The sequence below is a fragment of the Aythya ferina genome (assembly GCF_964211825.1).
Source record: "Aythya ferina genome assembly, chromosome: 1".
NCBI lineage: Eukaryota > Metazoa > Chordata > Aves > Anseriformes > Anatidae > Aythya > Aythya ferina.
Window position 1 is genome coordinate 129,156,111 of NC_140296.1, and position 19,333 is coordinate 129,175,443.

At 36.8% G+C, this 19,333-nt stretch overlaps 1 protein-coding gene across 2 annotated transcripts in view; it reads right to left on the reverse strand.

Moving 5' to 3' along the window:
• Positions 1 to 8,413: 8,413 nt before the first annotated feature.
• Positions 8,414 to 19,333, reverse strand: part of LOC311429636 (solute carrier organic anion transporter family member 1A2-like) — a 49,199-nt gene continuing 38,279 nt past the window's right edge. The window contains exons 6-15 of one of the 2 annotated variants that reach the window (XM_084505717.1): positions 18,837 to 18,983; positions 18,453 to 18,551; positions 17,742 to 17,885; positions 15,506 to 15,670; positions 13,588 to 13,783; positions 12,142 to 12,307; positions 11,359 to 11,543; positions 10,747 to 10,811; positions 10,058 to 10,175; positions 8,414 to 9,185 (exon numbers count right to left, since the gene is read on the reverse strand). In XM_084505717.1, the coding sequence (XP_084361843.1) occupies positions 9,077 to 9,185; positions 10,058 to 10,175; positions 10,747 to 10,811; positions 11,359 to 11,543; positions 12,142 to 12,307; positions 13,588 to 13,783; positions 15,506 to 15,670; positions 17,742 to 17,885; positions 18,453 to 18,551; positions 18,837 to 18,983 (1,394 nt within the window). In that variant the 3' untranslated portion in view covers positions 8,414 to 9,076. Of the gene's footprint in view, positions 9,186 to 10,057; positions 10,176 to 10,746; positions 10,812 to 11,358; positions 11,544 to 12,141; positions 12,308 to 13,587; positions 13,784 to 15,505; positions 15,671 to 17,741; positions 17,976 to 18,452; positions 18,552 to 18,836; positions 18,984 to 19,333 lie in introns of both variants that reach the window. The other variant, XM_084505716.1, reaches the window with a different exon arrangement.

Sequence of the window (19,333 nt, forward strand, 5' to 3'; positions counted from 1 at the left end):
GAGCCGCATCTCACCCATCGGCAGAGGAAGCATTGTGCAAGTGGCACCTGCTTGTCACCGCTTTCATCGTGCTCGGTTGCACTGAGTGAGCTTCACTGCCAGCAGAGCCTCTGCCTGGAGCAGCACAAGCCAACCCTGCAGCCAAAAGACGATGTGGTGATGCCACCTCAGAGCTGATGTGGCTGTAAGACCAAGGCTGAGAGAGGTCAGCCTGCAAGCTAGCTCATGGGTTTCCTCAGATAAAAGAAGCAGCAGAAGGAGAAGGAATGTGAATCCTGATTGTTCCCTAGTATTGAAGAAATATGGAAGGGTCAGATGTGAAAGAAAACAAGCTATTCTGCTCAAAACAAAACCAACCAACCAACCAAAAAAAAAAAAAAAATTAAAGCAAGCGTGATTTCTGTATAAGGTGTTCAGTATTTTTCTTGATACCAATTTTTCATCTCTTGAAAGGTACATAGAGGATTTGGGGTTGCTATGCTAAACTACCATGTGATCTTATTTTAGTAATTCCAGCTTCTTTAGGTCCAGAGAGAATTAATAAAAGAAAAAGATGCAAGTGGTAAAATCATTTCAGAGTGCTCTTCTATGAGAATTTACTCCTGTAAAACTTTATGTGGCTTGCTCACAGGCCTCCTTCAAAATTCGTACTATCTAATACTGTAGTAAAAGAATTATCTCCCCAGCAATGGGCCCTCAGTGAGTACTCATACATAAAACCTCAAATAATAATAATAGAAGAGGAGTGTTACTGATCTCTTCAAATTGAAAGACAGATGTGTGTGTGCTCATATTGGAAATAATACTTTTAATGTTGGAGGAATGGAAACAAAAAATCATTTCAAGTCATATAATTTCTTGGTAATATGCGTTTGCACATGTCTTTGAATTTATATATAATTTGTACCACCAACTGTGCTTGAATTATTCAACCTTCTGAAAAAGAAGAGGTTATCCCAAAAATATCAGGTTTTTGTCACAGCCAGTGACTTGTCAGTGATAATGCATGACTTCCAGCCCAAATCTCCAGCACGTGCTGGATCAGTGTTTTCATCTGAATAAAGGAAACATTGCTTAGATGTACTCTACACTTTGAAACTAATATAATGTCATTCAGATAACCCAAACAAGCATACTGTGGTTGCTTTCAAAGCTGCAAAGTAGACTACCACTGACAACCTTCAGAAGAGGAGAGCCTACCTTCAATGTATGCCATTGGAAATCACCTTTTATAAGTATTTTGCTATATTAAACCTGTGCCTAATAAGCTAAGTGGGGAAATTATCCTCTAAAAATCACACCTCTTTTTTTGCTGTGGGAAGTTTGCATTAAAAAGACAGTAAACAAACAACTCTGTGGTAGAATACAACAAAAGAAGTCCTCTTCAAATACGTCAGTATTGACGTGTTTCTCAGGCCAAGATCTCTACTGCCCTCTCCAAGCTACAGCTCAGAGCAGGACCTACTGACTACGTGTGCCAGCTCTGTGGGGGAGCAAAATGTGCCCGAGCCAGAGGGCAAGGAGGAGCGAGCCTCCACTCACCAAGGAGCAGGACCACAGAGTACTACTGTTGTGCCTTCATGAGCACAGGGCCAGCAGTTTCAGGGAGATTAGGAGATTAACTCTCACTTGCAAGTAATTTCAAGCAGGAACTTCTGGGGCACTTTCTGTTACATGCCTACATGAGGAGTGCATTTTCAATCTCATCTCCCCATGGATGCTAATCTAAAAGCCCAGGAGAAATTCTCTGCTGGCAAAACCAGCTCAAATCCCTTGGATTCCCATAAATTTGGCCAAGCTCATGAGGAGAACTCTTGCAAGTATTACAATAGACCTCTACTGCTTTTGCCTATCAAAGTGGTTGGTGTTTAAGCACTAACTCTTAATTTCAGAATAACAGCAATAACTTAGGTTATTATAAAAAGTTATGTTATTACTGCATTGCCAAGTAATTCTCAGTTTTCACCCTATCCCTTGTGGGAAATGTAGGAGGAATAACTCACTGCTGATTTGTTTGTATATTATAAACTTACCTTCACCTTTTTTAAATGTGAATAAACTTAAAATAATTTTATATAGAAGACTGTAATTACTCATGCAACTTAGTTTTTGTTTGTTTTTTGTTGTTGTTTTTCCTACTAAATGATGTTTTAACAGTCATTAGAGAAAACTTACAAACTTTCTGTTTTCACTTAAGGCTAGATGTGAGATACTTGAAGGAAAACGTTTAATTTCTCTCCAATCAGTGCATTTCCCACATGCAGTTCCAAGGTAGGGTACTTTTCTTCTAGCAACTTTTTGAAACAATATTTTACGCAGAGTTTCATTTTTTAAAGAAATGATGAAGTAGTTGAGCATTAGTTACAGAAATTGGTTTTGAGGAAGTTGGCTTTTTCCATAAGGTGTATATAAGGCAAATTTATTGTGAACTATTGCTAAAATTATTGTGAAGCATAATCTCAGGCCAACATCCAAGGAGATTTTTTTCCCTTTGCTAAGGAATGTAAAGATATCTGCCTCTATAATCCGTAAGACAAGGCATTAACAGCATCAGTGATATAACTGCAAACATTAAAAAGGTCATATATTCACTGTTGTGGTGTTCCACTTCAGGCAGGAACATGGTGAGCCACATTTCTCTTTTGTTGTTGTTGTTGGCTTGGGAGGTTCTGAAAAGCAAAAGCAGGAGACCCTGAAAGAAGTGTCCCAGGGCCAATGGTAAAAATGGTTCTTTTATTTTTGTTTCGTAAATGACATGAACTCTAGAAAAATCTCAAAGGTCAAAAATGCACACAGTATACCATCGAAATATAGAAAGACCTTAGTTAAAGCATACTGAAGGACCTCTTTCAAGGCAACAAAACCTTCAAGAACTGTTTTTCAGCCCAAAAGGAGATTCATTAGATGAGCACTGCATATATTTCATGCATTCTTGGGACAAATTATAAGGTGCTCAGGGAAGGTACGGGCTTACTTTAGGGAGCTTGACAAAAGTATCTGAAGGACATAAAAACATCAAAGAGAAAAAAAATAGTATTAAACTGGATTAGCAAATCTAAATTAAAAGAAACAATGAACACAACAGAGTGGCTGTGACATACTGGGAAAAGTTCCAAGACAGTAAAGTTAAGAGACTATAAACTAATCTCTAGAGAAGTAATGGAAGCTATGCCATCTATAGTTTTAAATTGGACTTGACAAACATTACTAAATATGTGCCAAGAAATAATCTTTTATTATCAGCTGAGAATGTAATTTATTTACTGTACTCAATTTATAAACTCAGAAGAGCAAATCCCTTGGGAAAGTGGTGGTTTTTGTTTTGTTTTGTTTTTTTCCTTTTTTGGGGGAGAGGGAGGAGAGAAGGTAGTTTTTTTTGGTGGGGGGGGGGAAAGTCCAGGTTGCACTGGAGCTATGTAGGATCCCACTGGTAGTACAGATCTGATGGGACTGAAGCCAACTCACCTCGCTGCCGCACACGATGGCATCTAGCAAAGCCTTTAGTGAGGGGCGGGGATAACCAATTATAGCAGCTGTACTGAATGATTGCAATAGTTCAGCCACAATATTAAAACCACCTAGACATGTATGGCAGGAGGATGTTTCGTGTGACATGGATTTCTTTGGGAATTATCAGCCCATACTACAGAAGCAAAACAGCTCTCCCACACCTACCAGGCTCTTCATCTCTCCAGACTTTTACTGAAGTCATAATTCTTTTTTCACAATATCACTGTCTGCTCTAATCGGAGGAGGGTGGAATCAAATTCACAATGTTCATACAGAAATAAGATGGAAAAAATGATTTGGAGAAATCTAAGATCTTCTCTATATATTACTACCTTTGCTAAATAATAGAATTAGTAGGTCCTAAATTGGATTTAAAGGTCTCTGACTGTGAGGAAAGCTCATAACCATATCCAATCTCTACAAGCTCAGGCCTTGCCTGACCTGAAGACACAGCCAGATAAACTAATAGAGAAAACTGGAAACAGTGAAAAGTTTTGTGTTTAGTATGTTTAAACTTAGAAATAACCTCTCTAGCACCCAGAAGAAGATTCTAGAGGCCAGACCTCTACATAGAAATGGAAACTTAAATGAAAACAGAAGTGTTGCTCCACTGACTTCACTGAACAGGTTTTGTTACTGATTGCAGCATCCCTTAGAAGACTCTGTTAAACTGTAAAGCCTGAAAAAATAAATGAGTGCATAAACAATACAAACTATCTGTTTATATGTCTGTGTTGTACATGCATATATACTTGATAGGAGTATTTCTGCAATCTGTCAGTCATAAGTGGAAGTCACAAAGTAGCAGCAGTAATGTTACAATTGCTGCTATCCCATTATTCAGATTCACCATGAGGAATGTTGAGAGCTAAAATGCAATATGAGGTTGAAAACTACAGAAAATTCATAAATAAATCAAAAGCATGGAATATGTCTTCTTGAATTTAATTTTTTAATTCTCAACATTTCTGCAAAATCTTAAGATTTTCTAAAATATGATTCTGTCTTTATACCAGAAAGTTTTCTTGAGGCTGGTTTACCACCTACAGAAGAAATAAGAATCATTGTGTGCCAGACAACATGCAGTTGCCTGCACTCTGGCCTTCCAGAGAGCTGCCTTGAAACAATAGTAACAGCAAAGGTACAGCATGAACTGGACCACTTTGATTTCCATTAATCTCAAGTGAGAAGCTTGTTTTTTCAAACCCATTTTAGTACAATTTAAATGATAACATTATAAAGCTGGGCAGCCATTACACAAATACAGGGGGGTCAAGGTCTTTTACAAAAGCACAGCCATTGTAATCAGCTTTTTCTTTTGCACCAACATTTTGCACCACCATAATGGGCTTTCTGCCCTCCAAGTGAAGACCTTCCTCTTATACAGCACAGGCTCTAAGGATTCAGCAAGATGAATCCTTACTACTAGTCACATGCAGTCACATCAGCTCTGAGCATCTGGTGTTTGTATTCCCTAAGCACCTCTCTTGGAAATGAACAGTCATATGTCACACTTGCAGCATGTAGCTGGTCTTTTCCAACCTTAATGATTCTGTGATTTTAGGGAGCTACTGAATGGGCTCATCCTGAAGGGACGTTAGACATTGCAATGCCTAAGATTTCACCTTCAAATGGGATCTACTACTTTTTCTCCTGTGATTTATATCCCTTATAAGAAATCCATGCCATTGCCTCCCTGAACAAAGCAAGAGAGAGAATTACCTAGTAATTTTCCATGTTTTCAGACAAAGCCCTAAACACAATGAAAGTTCAAAATCCCAAGCAGCATAACTGAGAACACTTTATGACTAATTAAGAAAGGAAGAAACTAACAACAATTCTGTTAAAAAAAAAAAAAAAGTAGCAGTAGTTAAGAACTTGTTGCTGGATATATCCAGTTTTTATCCCATGACCATATTTACATAAAATAAGTTACTCAGAGTTTTTATATGCTGAATCTCACCCCAAATGCTATCAGGGTGTTCCTCTCTCCTTGTCCACAGACTGAATTATCTCCAGGTACTATTAGGTTTCCTTGGACAATAACTTGTAGGTAAGAGGTATCTGCTAAAACTCAACCTGAGGTAGAAAGCATACAGAAACAGACTACCATTTGCTGTACATGAAATGTATGGAAAAAAAATAAAAATAAAATTGAATTACCAACAAGACGTGTCCAAAACTGTAATGCTCACATATTCAGAAGCTATGCATGTTAACATTGTATGTTTGCATTGTCAAAACAAAGCCAGTATTCATATCATAAATCATAAAGCTATGCCCACAACAAAACTATCGTGCAATTATGTAGCTTTTGTCACCACACCTCCCTTATGCCCATCAATTAAAATCAACTTGCCAAGTAACATTTTTTCCCAGTAAGTGAGGAATTCGCCCTCAAAACAAATAAATAAATAATGAGATAAATTAATGAAAATAAATAGCTTAAACATAATGCATCATCAGCTATTTTTAACTGTGTACAAAGAATTGGTTTCATTTCTTATGAGCTAGAAGTAACAGGGAGACAATGAAATTTATACAAGACACAATATTTTCCTATATGTATATATATAAACCTGTTAATAAAGACTTTTAAAATACTGACAGACTTGGTAATAAAATAACTGATGAAATTCAAAATTGATACAGACAAAATATTGTAAATAAAAACAGAAACATACCCTTCACCAGCACAGATGTATGCTGTTTGTAAAGCATTGGCATTTTTCAGTGGATTGCTGAAATGGATAGTTGCCAGTGGATACTGGCAACTTTGTGATTTCTTCTTTGAAATTGACAGCTGAGCACCCGATCGTGATTAAAAAAATAAATAAATAAATAAATAAAATCAAACCAGGATCAGCCCAAACTTTCAAGCACAGGGAATGTCATCTGAATACCTACTGCAGCCTCCACAGCAAGTAGCCTCTGCTCAAAGGAGTGTCAAAACAATGGCAGCTTGGGGCTCAGTCTTCAAATATCCAACATTACCTACCTAAACAATAAACATCATTGAGGCCATTCATTTTTAAGTCAAGCACATGCTAAAACACTTTCCTTAATTGAGGTCACCATGCTCAGAACTTGGAATGTTCAAGTCTAAGGTTTGGCTCTACATTAAATGAATAGGTCCAAGAGTATTTTTTTAACCTCCCAACCCAATCCCAGGAATGCTTGTTACAGCATATCATAAAGGTTTTATGATGATTACTTTGGAATGACATGTACTCTCCATTTGCTGATGTTGCTCTGCAGTTGTAATGTTCCCACCCTTGACGTATGCTAAGAAACCTATCTACCATCATCATCCTGCCAGCTCTCCAATCACCACCTTCTAAATTGGTAAACAGATTGAGTAGCAGGCTAATAATTTCAAAGTATCTGATGAAGGTGGCCTGTAAAGCTGCCACATTCTCAAGCAGATGAACTGGAACAATTAAAAAGAAAATGAATGCATGTAGTAAATGGCTAAATTTAAAACTTGGAGACTTTCCTATCTGCTTCCTTCCATTTTGAAACACAGTGAGTTAACTAGGCCTGACTCTTTGGCAGTAGTCCATTTAAATGGCACAGATTTGTCTACCTAACAAGGCCCTTTTGTTTGCTACAGCCATGAAACCTCAGTGCATTGTATCTTTTCAGTTTCCCAGGTTACCTTGGCACCAAACTGTGCCAATGCCTGCAAAAGAATTTTACCTCTAGCTTTGGGGGAATTTAAAACCCCAAGGGAGAATGATGGCTTTCAGTAAGTTCCCCAGGGCAGCAGGAACAATGCTGAAAATCAGCTGTGCTTCAAATATTCAGGAAGCCTCTGGAAGACCTGGAGCATAACAGAGAATTGTATTCTCTGCTCTGCTCTGCTACAGGCTGCATCATGTTTTCCTTTTCCATTCTCTTTCTACAGGTTGTCCTATGAGGTGAGGTTGATACACTGGGTTGTCCAGTCTGGAGAAAAGAGGCCAAGAGGTGACCTCTATGAAACTTCCTGTGGAGGGGAAGCTCAGAAGTAGGTGCTGTCCTCTTCTCTCCAGCAACTGATGATAGAATGCAAGGAAACAGCACAAACATGTACAATTAATTTTAAGAACCTACTGTATTTGAAGAAATTTTAAATTCTGTAGCTAAACTTGTGGTCTACGGAAAGAAATTGATCTTCTGTCCTTGATTCTATGGAGAACATGAAGAAATGACAAGCACATACACACATGACATTATTAAGATACCCTGAAGTAAAACAGAATATAACCTAACATAACTACTTTGGGGAAATATAACATAATACTTTAGGGGGGAGAAAGAGGGGGACGGAGTTCCAACAGTTTTATTAAAAGGACTTGAGAAGTTCTTGCTTGGCCACTTGCAGACAGACCTAAGCTCCTCTGCACTGGAACCAAACATCCAGCTAAATATGTATGCACTGTACTCAACCAAATAAACACATAGTGTGATATATACCCTGTCAGCAGGGTTTTCTGTATGTTTTTCTCTAGAGATATTTAGTATCTTTTCCTGAGATATTTAAGACATTTCAGTGCAATGGCTCACTGATGCTGAACACTAAATGGGTACTATATTCATTATAGTATCACATCTGACAGAAATAAAAGTTGGACAAAGATCAGGATAGCTAATGCTTTCATTATCATTCAAAGAATAATTTCAGTAGGCATGAGAAAGTATAGGATTTGGCACACAGAAGTGCGATGGCAAAACACTTGCAAGTATCATTTATCACTCTCAGTGTATAAGTTCCCTTCTAATGTGAAAGCAACTGAAGTGACAAATCCTGAAAACCTTTCTTTGTCCATGGTGTATGCAAACCTTAAAACATCACCATAACACAGCATTTAGAAAATATATATATATTTATTTTTTATTTGTTATTTTATTTGTTGTTATTATTGCAGCATTCAGGTCAAGCCATAAGCCAGAATATATATATTTTTATTTTTTATTTGTTGTTATTACTGTAGCATTCAGGTCAAGCCATAAGCCAGGTTCCCAATATACTGACCACCTACACTGTGTAGAATAACAGTCCTTGCCTGAAAAGACTAACAGCATAATTAAATAAATTCATGGAAAAAAACAGGTCCACAAAAGCTACAAGTCCTGTCCATGGTCAATAAGAGAAGCTGTAGCAGAAGCTGTTGGAGAATTCCAGAAACAAATCTCATATCACTGGTGTCAGTTGCAAAACTCACAGTACCTTCAGTAAAACGGGTATTGAAAATATGTTTCTGCTTTATAGCCCTTTGCTCAGATGACTTAAACCTGGCATTTCATAAATTTTCATATTTCTGGTCCTTGTACTTTTGCACCAAACACATTTTTCCTGTAACTTTTGTTTATGAACTGATATTCTAGTGAGAATATAATTAGGATATAACCGTGTGCAATTCTATTAATCTCTGTCCAAAATTTCACTGATTAAAGTAAGAAATCTTTCACAAGGATACATGCAAAATTTACACTGCATTTTTTCCCCCACAATATATCCTGCTTCAAAATGCTATATCAATGCTTATTGTCCTTTATTCTGCAATTCTATTGGTGTATTTAATCAGGTTTTGCTTTCAGATTTAAGTTTCTTCTTTAAAATAAAGAGAATTAGTGCACATGGGAAATAGGACGCTCCACGTAATATTGCTGGCAGGCCAAGGTAGAGCCACCTGAAATAGAAGATTAGCTTTATTAAATATATGCATTCATGTGAAAATAGCAAAATTAATCAGCATACATTCTTTTGTGATAATTGCCCAGATGCTTTAAAGCTGGTGCTCTGATCCTCTTGGATCTCACAGAAGACGAAAAAGTATATCACAGGCAGTGAACTATTTACATCACCCAACTTCAGGAAAATAATTTAATAAGCAAAGTTAGCTGCCTGGTTCCCTTATGGATTGCTGTCTAGGAGAAAGATAGACAGCCCTGAAAAGTGCAGCTTGGACCACCTGAGTAAAACTTCAGGATATTCATATGTTAGCATTCTTCCATAACCAATAACACAGCATTGCAAGGAGTCACTCTGAGGCTGTTAGTTCAACAAGATTTTTCTTCAAAATTCCTACAGTGCTTCCTGAAGGACTAAAAAAGGGCATGAAACATAGTATTTTGGACCAAATTCCTACTTGGGTAACTATATCCTACCTAAATTTCTCCTATAATTTAATTCAAATACTATTTCAACACTTATATTTTTAAATATACAGTATAGACAGCCATTAAACAGCTGTTATTTTTCCCACAAGGGCTTTTAATTTATTTATTTTATCAGAATTTAGTGCTTTTAGGTCTGTTCTCATGAAAGATTGCAAGTGAATGTAATTATGGTGCCAGAACATTTCTGGTCAAAGGATGTTACAGCATCTGTGGTAAAGGTCACACATGGCAAATAAAGCCAATGCCAAAAAAAAGCGTTGTGTCAAATTTCTAACACAGGAACAGTTTGCCTACTAGAAAAAGATGAAGAGCATACAATGGTATCTATAAGGATTTAATAATAAACCAAGGAGGAGAAATTAATATAAAGTAGAAAATATACCTGTATGTGACAATGTCATACATCCTACATGCTCCTTCTCCACCACAAGTCATAGTACCCCACTTCAAGCATGTGGTATCTATCAAAGCTCCAAAATAAATGGGAGATGGAATTCCAGCTAAAAGAGATTTTAATAAAATGTTTTTGTGAATAACATATTTTTTTCCGATTAGCAGATACACTACAGAACCTATATTGTTTCTCACCTACTCTTCTGCCCTGTCCTCTTTCAGCATGAACCATGTTTTTTCTATATTCATGGTATTCCCTCTTCTTCCTTATCTACCTACCTTGAACAAAAGATTTTATTTCCTGTTGCACGTTTACAATATATACATGTTACAATATGGACTGTGATTCCTAGCAAAACTCAACATTTTCTCCTATGAGTGGCAGTAACTTGTTTTCAGTAAATAGAACTAGAGCCAAGATCTATAAGATGACTTTCAGATGAGTGCCAGATATAGTCAGCCTATTCCCCAAAATAAATAAATGACAAATGAAAGCTGTTCTCATTTGCAATGCTGCCTAGATCCACAATGAATAAATAAATAAATATTTTTTCCTGTTCACCAGCATTCCACAAAAGTAGAATTCTGTGCCATGCTCTTATGGGCCCTGGTGTGATCCATACCTAACTCTACATCAGATCTAACTATTCTTCTAAAGCATATTAGAACTTTTCTTACCAAATACTCTCGAAGCTAGTTCATGAATACCCACTCCGAATGACTTTTCTTCAGGTTTTAGAGACCTATATGGTACATTGAACACTGATTAACAGAGGTGACATTAATAAAAAAATATTTACCTTCTCTTTTTTCAACCAAAACCTTCATCACATGAGGCCCAAACCACTCTAATTCGTTATCCTCATTAGATGACATTTACTGAAATTCCTTAACTGGGTCTGTTAAATGACAAAAAGAAAAACTATTGTCCCAGTATCATCTACTTGGGCTGAAGCTAGCACGAAGTGTAAGAAGGTAGTTCTGGCTTAATCAGCACCATGATGATGTGGTCAATAAAGAAATGGATATTACACAGTCCTCAGTATCTCAGTGTGTTTTCTCAGTGGTCCTACATTAATTCAGGATACAGCTGATAGTCAGAAGCAACATCAGTTTATAAAACTGATTTAGCATGACACTAAACCTTAACACAGCACAGAAATGATGTAAGAGCTTTCTTTTCTTCCCCCCTCTATACACAAACTTACATATTTTTTTAATTCCTGTAAGTATCTGACCTAAGAATAAAAAATCCAGCAGGTTTCCTAACATAAGGAAATTTTACTGTACCTTATTAAGACCATGTACCCAGGCATGGCTGCTAAGGAAAAAATGAAGCTGCAGACTAATTGCAGTATTAAAAAGTAATGAAGCATCTTGTCACAGCTTTCTCCTCTGTCACATTGGCCCAGAATTGCAGAGGCATTTTGATATGAAAACTCTGAGGCTGCTACACAGGTACAATTTTCAAATACCTGCCAAAAAAAGCATTTTAATCACACAGACTTGTCAAAACTCACACACTGAGCATGAAATTCACACATTTAACACCTAGCTCCCTCTCTTTAGCACCTGAGTGCTACATACATTCAGCACTGCTCTGTGGGGTACCAACCAGCCTGCCAGGACCAGGTCCACCCATCATCTGGTGTGGTATGTAAAGTTAGAAACTGGGAGGGAGCTATGTTCTATAATACCTAGCTATTTGTTTAAATCTATAGGAGAAAAGAGATGATTAAATCCATGCTGTAGAATTTGAGTGAAATGCTTTTGTGCACTCAAGTTTCCGACTTGCAGTATCTTGAAAATAACTTCTCACACTATTTTGAGTATTTGAGATTGTTTCAATTATAAGAAAATGAGGCTTCTTCATTACATTCTTTAATTTAAACTTGACCTAATTTTCATATTCAGTTTGGAATTTCTTATGCCACTCAATGGCTTTTTCCAACTATTTATCACTTACAAATCCAATTAAATGTATGTGTATGAATATTTATTGCCCTATATTGATAGGGCTATTTCTCACTTCCTCTATTTCCTAGCTACAGCACAACAGAAAGTATGCTTTACCACACTTTTTCCAGGTCCTCTTGAGGCTTTACACCCAGCAAGACAAGGTGACACATAAGTGATTCCATTCTTTCCACAAACTGGGTCCCAGCTTTTAAGTGTGCAATCACAGTCCCTGTTGCAGCCAGCAAGTACAGTACTTTCTGCATATGAAACTTGTTCTATTCTGAAATACATTTAGAAAATGAGTAAATATTTCAGCAATGAAATAATTCCAGTAGCCCTTGAAAAGTTTAATATTCTGTTCTAGCTCAAAAGTTGATCCAAGATATCCTGGACTCTGCCTGCAGCACCATGCCTTTCTATCTTTCCATATTATATTATATTATATTATATTATATTATATTATATTATATTATATTATATTATATTATATTATAATTATATTGTATCGCATCTCATATTATATTGTTATATCATAACATATCAAACATTATATGATATTACATTACACTATATAATGTTATCTATTTACAGGTAGGTATGTATACCCAACAGCATTTTTCTCATCTGTGGTATGTATGTTCTTGATTATCCATAAGTGTTATATGCATGTGCATGTGCATTTTCCAGACATATGCCACCATGATTAATGGCAGGCTTCAAATCAAGAAACTGTAGATAAAATATCTTCTGATAACTTTTTGGAAATCAAATTTCAGCAAACCAGCTTAAATTAAAAAAAAAAAAAAAAAGGTTTTTGTCCCTCTGTAGTCAGAAATAACATTCATGGAATCATAGCATCATAGAATCATTAAGGCTGGGAAAGACCTTCCAGGTTATTTGATCCAACCATCCGCATACCACCAATGTCACCCACTAAACCTAAGCACCCTAAGCACCAGGTCCAACCCTTTCTTGAACACCCCTAGGGACGGTGATGCCACCACCTCAATAGGCAACCCATTCCAATACCTGACTGCTCTTTCTGAGAATAAATGTCTCCTAATTTCCAACCTAAACCTCCCCTGGTGCAACTTGAGGCCATTCCTTCTAGTCCTATCACTAGTTACCTGTGAGAAGAGGCTCACAGGTAACTCCCAGCTCCCCACACCTTCCTTTCAAGTAGTTGCAGAGAGCAATAAGGTCTCCCCTGAGCCTCCTCTTCTCCAGACTAAACAACCCCGGTTCCCTCATTCATATATGCCTAATTTGATCAACTTCTTATTTTTTCCTGCTGTATAATTGAGTGTATAATTATATTAGTCAAATAATTACCATGGATGTGGAATTGTATGAGTCTTGATGCGGGTATCTTTTTCAATACACTGTACTGTTTAAAACAGGAACAACAGAAGGTAGACCTACTGTTTCATGCAATTAAAAAGTCTCGATAACTTAGATAATGAAACCAAAATGTACCCATTTTTATTTTGAAAGACTGTGGAGTTCCTGGCTGATTCTTGACAAGAAAAATTATTCCAGGTTGCACCTTAAAGAACATACCCTTCATAAGAAACTGTTAGGCCAGCAACTGGTGAAGTGTCACAGACAGTCCAATAGGCAGCGAAGTAGAGAAGGTATTCCAGTAAAGATACCCAAAATGCTATGTGCGCAGCCTGATAGATATTTATCTTGAATTTCTTCATGAATAAGCCTCCAAAGAAATACCCAACACATATAACTGGTAAGTTGTAAACACCTATTTAAACAAGTTAAATGTCCATGTTAAAGTAAAGAAGATGACCATCAATGCTACTCATAAATGAAGACTGCATTTGGCAAAGATTCATGCAGTGCCCATGATTGAATAATAAAACAACCAGCAATGGTGCTCTACTAGTTCACTTGAACATCCAGGACATCTTCTGAGGTCAACAGCAGCTGTGAACTGCTTGGAGAACTGGAGGGTTGGACTGAAATGATTCAATGGAAAATTGCAGTCTACAGTTGCAATCTAGTTCCAGCACACACATGACACACACACATGCACAAACCAGGATTTCAGTAGACTGCCTAGCTAAGAGACAAACACAAGAGGAAGACATGCACACCTAGAGCCATGCTAGGCATCATGGGAAGAAAGAACAGACATCAAGTTTTGGTGTGAGATTACTGAATGTACTTTCACTCTTCTTTGCAGTTTGATACTTTATAAAGCAAAGGGTGACTGAAAGACATTCAGGAACTACTTTTACAGAATGTTGGTTCTGTCACTATCCTTGACTGTTGGTGGACACGGACAGTGTGAGGGAAGGGGAAGACTATTGAATGTGACAGGATCCTCCAAAAGCACCGTATATTTCAATACAGAAAGCAGCCTGTCTGGGGAAAAAAACAAGCCAAACCAAACCAAACCAAAAACACAAGCAAGCAAACAAACACACAACAACAACAGGAATGGCAACAAAAAACAACAACAACAAAAAACACAATAACAACAACAACAAACTGTGCAATGTCAGTGCAACAAAGCAAGGATGTATGATAGTTGCATGCCTTTGGATGCACAGCTTCAAAATAATGGTAACAGGATAATAGTAATATTCATAAGGTCTGGGACATTCTGTGTGGCAGGGTTTAAATAAATTTTGTGGCTACTGTGAAAGACTACCACTGAGTTAAGTAACAGGGGTATGGCTAGATGTATTTTAAGATGATTCTTCTATAATGATTAGATAAATACTAATCTAATTAAGTCACTGCAGTTAAACAAGAGAACACTGAGAATTTAAGAACTGAAAAAGTGGAGCTATAGGAAGGCTTCTACAGTTCTGGGATATTTGCTTTGTACTCCAACTACTTGTCATTAATATTTGCAAATGTACATTTGTACATGTGCAACACCTTCTTCTCACTCATCAGAAAAGACAAGCTGATAAAGAGACATCAAAAGACAGATATTTGGTCAGTGCTTTCTTTCCATGAAGTTCTGTATATGAAAGAGGATTTTATCGTTTCAGAAAGCACAAGATCAATATCAGAAGAGTGGAGATAATAGAAAGTTTTGAAGATTGCTGGCAATTTTATCTTTTCATCCATTCAACCCATCTGTGTCTTAAGAGTGCTAGCAGTGTTATTTACATGCACATAAAATCTACTCTCTACTTCACATTTTAAAATAAAGATATTATAAATATTGATCACACACACACTCTTGGTGTAAATTAACATAATCTCTTTGAGATGAGCGGTGCAAGTTTGACATCAGCTGAACTTTCTGGGCCAGTTCAAAGGTGGGAAGGGGATTGTTCAATTCTGCACAGAAAATTAGAAAGTCCTTAACAGAAAATGCAGGATTATTTATAATTGTTTCACAGTGTAGAATCTGTAGAAGCATTTTACCTTAACATGTACATGTGCGCATGTACACATGAACATATATAAATATAAATACAGGTAGAACAGAATGAAGCAAATGTACCGATTAAAAAGATGGCATCTGATGCAGATTTTCCAAATTGCTGTTCCAAATATTTAGGCATGAAGGATATCATGCCATTGAAGGCGCTGAACTGTAGCACAGTTATACATATAAATAACATATAAACAGGGTTGCGAAACAAAGCCTTGAGGAATGGGATGAAATCTGGAATGAAATAATGTAATGAGTTAGTGTAATGCTTTATTAAATGAATCATCCATAGCTCAGCGTCCCCGAAGGGGAAAGAAGGGAACAAGTGTCGTCCTCAACTGGATTAGGCTAATTCTTGTGCTTTGCCAGACACCACAAGTCAAAGATTACTTCCTTAGTCCAAGCTACACCAATATGTTCCTTCTACACAGAGATAACCTCACTCATCTTACACACACACACACCTTCACACCCATGAGGCTGCTGCTTATAAAAATCACAGTAATAATTTGATAGTAAAAGTTTCAGGAAACATTTTAGCTGTTCAGTGACTGAACTTTGCACTTAAAAATTTGCAGCAGCAGCTACTTCCCCACCATTCCTACTCCTTTCTACCTCACCCTATGCCACAAAGTATTGATCAAAATCCCTTTCCTGCACCTGCCAGGCATAGAGAGTACAAAGGGAAAGATGTGCAAACACACCAGACACCTGTGACTACAAGCCACAGAGATGGGATCCCTGATTTTGGTTATTACTACTGTTAGCGATGGGAAGGAAATGCCCAAAGAGGGAATTGATTGCAGTTATTCTCACTATACACTCAAGTCTGCACCTTCCAGTCTTCAGCCAGGTAAAATTCTGAGAAGCTAATTTACACAGGTCTTATCTCTGAGTAATGCCTATTTAGTTAGGATCTGAACCATTAGAAAAAGAGCCAACAACAATTACAATTTCTCTTTGTCTATCGTTCTCTATTCATTAATGTGATGAGCTACTGTCAAGAAACTGCAGAAAAACATAAACTTCTGTAAAACAATGACCATACTTCATTGAAAGCAGGCACCATTTAGTGCTAATATGTATTTTTCAGAGACAAGGAAGCATATCAGTAGAAGAGGATCTGTATGCAAGACTTTCAAATAATGGGTCAAATATCTGAGACTCTATGAATAGGCTGTCTTATTTATATATGCCATGCAGTGCACAATCAGAGCTTTCTGAATAAGAGATTAATTTTGATCTATAAATGCCTTTTTTCAGCTTGAAATGACAAGACTTCTTAATTCAGGATATTCAGGGAGAGCAGACATTCATTTCAATGCAGGTAAGGAAATGATGGTTAAAAGAGGCTCTGAAAGGACTCATGAGTACTAGGGATCCACAGTCTGAGCTAGGACCCTTTCCTCACCAAAGCAGTATTTTATTCGTGGATTCATTTGAGGCTACATGGCAGCAGAGAAATAAGCTGTGCTTATCAAATGAAGCTGCAGTATTAGCCAACATCTAAGTACTCACTTTGTGTATGATGAATTTTCATGACAGCTTTAAACACCATGGAGAGGTAGATAGTACTCAGCACCTACTTTCTGAAAATGAAGATCTTGTCAAGGGGCCCTGGACTGGGCATACATAATCATGAGAGTACTCTGAAGAAAGTAACCTTTGACACTTTTTACATAATTTATATAATTTATGTTTCAACTAGAGCATACACACACACACACACAAAGTAAGATAAAAAAATAGCTTCCTCCAGATATAGCTTCCCAGGTATATAGATCTGAAAAAAAGCCAACATAGATATGAATGTTGCAAATAGCAACATGAATAAATGTAAGTCAAACAGATCCTTGTTCAATAGTCATTAAATGTTTATGAGTTACTTAAGCATCTGACTATCCCCTTTGGGTCTTTAAGTTGGACTCAAGAAGTGCACAAGATGTGCTGTTTTTCTGCTTTTCTGCACAGTGAATGTGAGGTATTAAGCAACCCGTCCAAAGGTCACTGAAGTAAAGTATTCTTAACCAGATTTCAGTGCATTAATCTTCTGTAAGGAAGAAAAGTTTCAGATCTACATACACCTGAAATGCAGGGGGGAGAAATGGATGAATTCAGATCCTGAATCTATAAAATTAGCTTTCTGCCTGTGTGAAAAGCCATTCTAAATCCTTGCCCAAATTCTTTGTACTACAGAGAGCAGAAAACTAGAGTATGCATTTCATGCCTTGGACCCACTTGTATTACAAAAAAAATGCACCTTAAGGACAAAACTAAGAAGTAAACAAAATATGATATAACTTGCCTTTAGCAATTTCATACATGGTTTCTTTGGCTTCCTTTTTTTCATTTTCTTGCAATAGTACTATCCTCTTTTTACACGTCTCCTCAGGTTCATTGGTTTCTCCTTCCTTCACAAGTGACTTGGGCAAAAACCAAAAAGGTACTCCTGCAAGAAGATTCAGCGCTGCACAAATCAAAATTCCCAGCCACCATGCTCCAACCCAGCGGGTATCAGTAGCTGTTATAGCTACATCCCCTAAAATAACAAACAAACAAATGGGATATCATATTTGTTCAGAAACATTTTTTGCTGTCATTGTGTGTTTTCCTAGTCATCTCTGACATGCGATTTATTAAAAGGATTTTAAAGATTCTTAAAATGAATCTGATAAAAGAGAACAAATATTCTCCAGGCTTCTTTTCTAATACTGCTATTTTTTTCTGGCAAATTTTAGTGTTCTGAGTTAAATTAAGTCTAATCCTTTCCTATGTTAAGCCAGAGATAGAATCATTCATCAAATAATTTATATGCAGATTCATTTATGCATGTGTGAACTCAGGCCTTTTATTGGGTTAAATATTATATACAGATTTTCCATTCTAAAAGAAAAAAAAAAAAAAAAAAAAAAAACAAAAATGAATATTCTTAGTAGCAAAGAAACACATTTTAGTGCTGGTTAATACACAATTATGTCTAACAATTTACATTAAAAAAAAATTATATACCCTGTACCTGGATCTACTGATCCCACATCAACAAACAGTTTTGCACAGAATGATGCCAACAAGAAACCAACAAAGGGGCCAATTATTGTTGCTGTATGTAGACAACCTAGAATATGAAAAGGAGAAAATACACAAAATCAGAACCCAGACATAATTATTTTCTTGAAATTGTTAAAGAAGATCAGGATAGCTTTACTGAACAGGCATTTATGGCTAAAAATGGCCTCATTTCAACAAATTCACCTCAACAAATATTTAAATTACAAGTTCTACACTATCATTATTTCAATAAGGCAGTAGCTCCTTTCTTCTCTCTTCTTCACTTTTGTTAATTTCCATGTTAGTTTTTAATTTTCATGTTGGTTTGGTTAGCATGATAGGATAGACTTACCCTGGTAGAAAGGTGAATTCTCTGTTTTGGCAAAATCTTCCAAATACGAAATGCCTAAAGGCATGATGGGAGTTTCACCCATTCCTCGTACTATGTTTCCAACCATCACAAATATCCACAGCAAGGACCCAGACTCCTTTACACACTCTGCAAATCGAGTAAGAAGCTAGAATTAATGTTTTAATTCTAACTACTAATGATGTTCTAGAGATGAAGACTAACAGCTGTAATATAACTTATAACTAAGCTGTTAATTGACTAACAGCTTAAACTTTTATGGGTATATCTGTTCTACAAAATATGGAAATAAATTGTTGCAAAGGCTCCATAACTGAAAGAAGCTGTTGCACTTGCTGGAGCAGAATTTAAATCCCTTTCCTCTCCATTCTACACCTTGTCCTACCACCTGAGAGCCTAATCACTGCATAAGCTATGTCCTTTCCTGTGCTCATTTCCCTCACCAAAACTGCTGTTGTCAGGGGAGATAAAACAGCCAA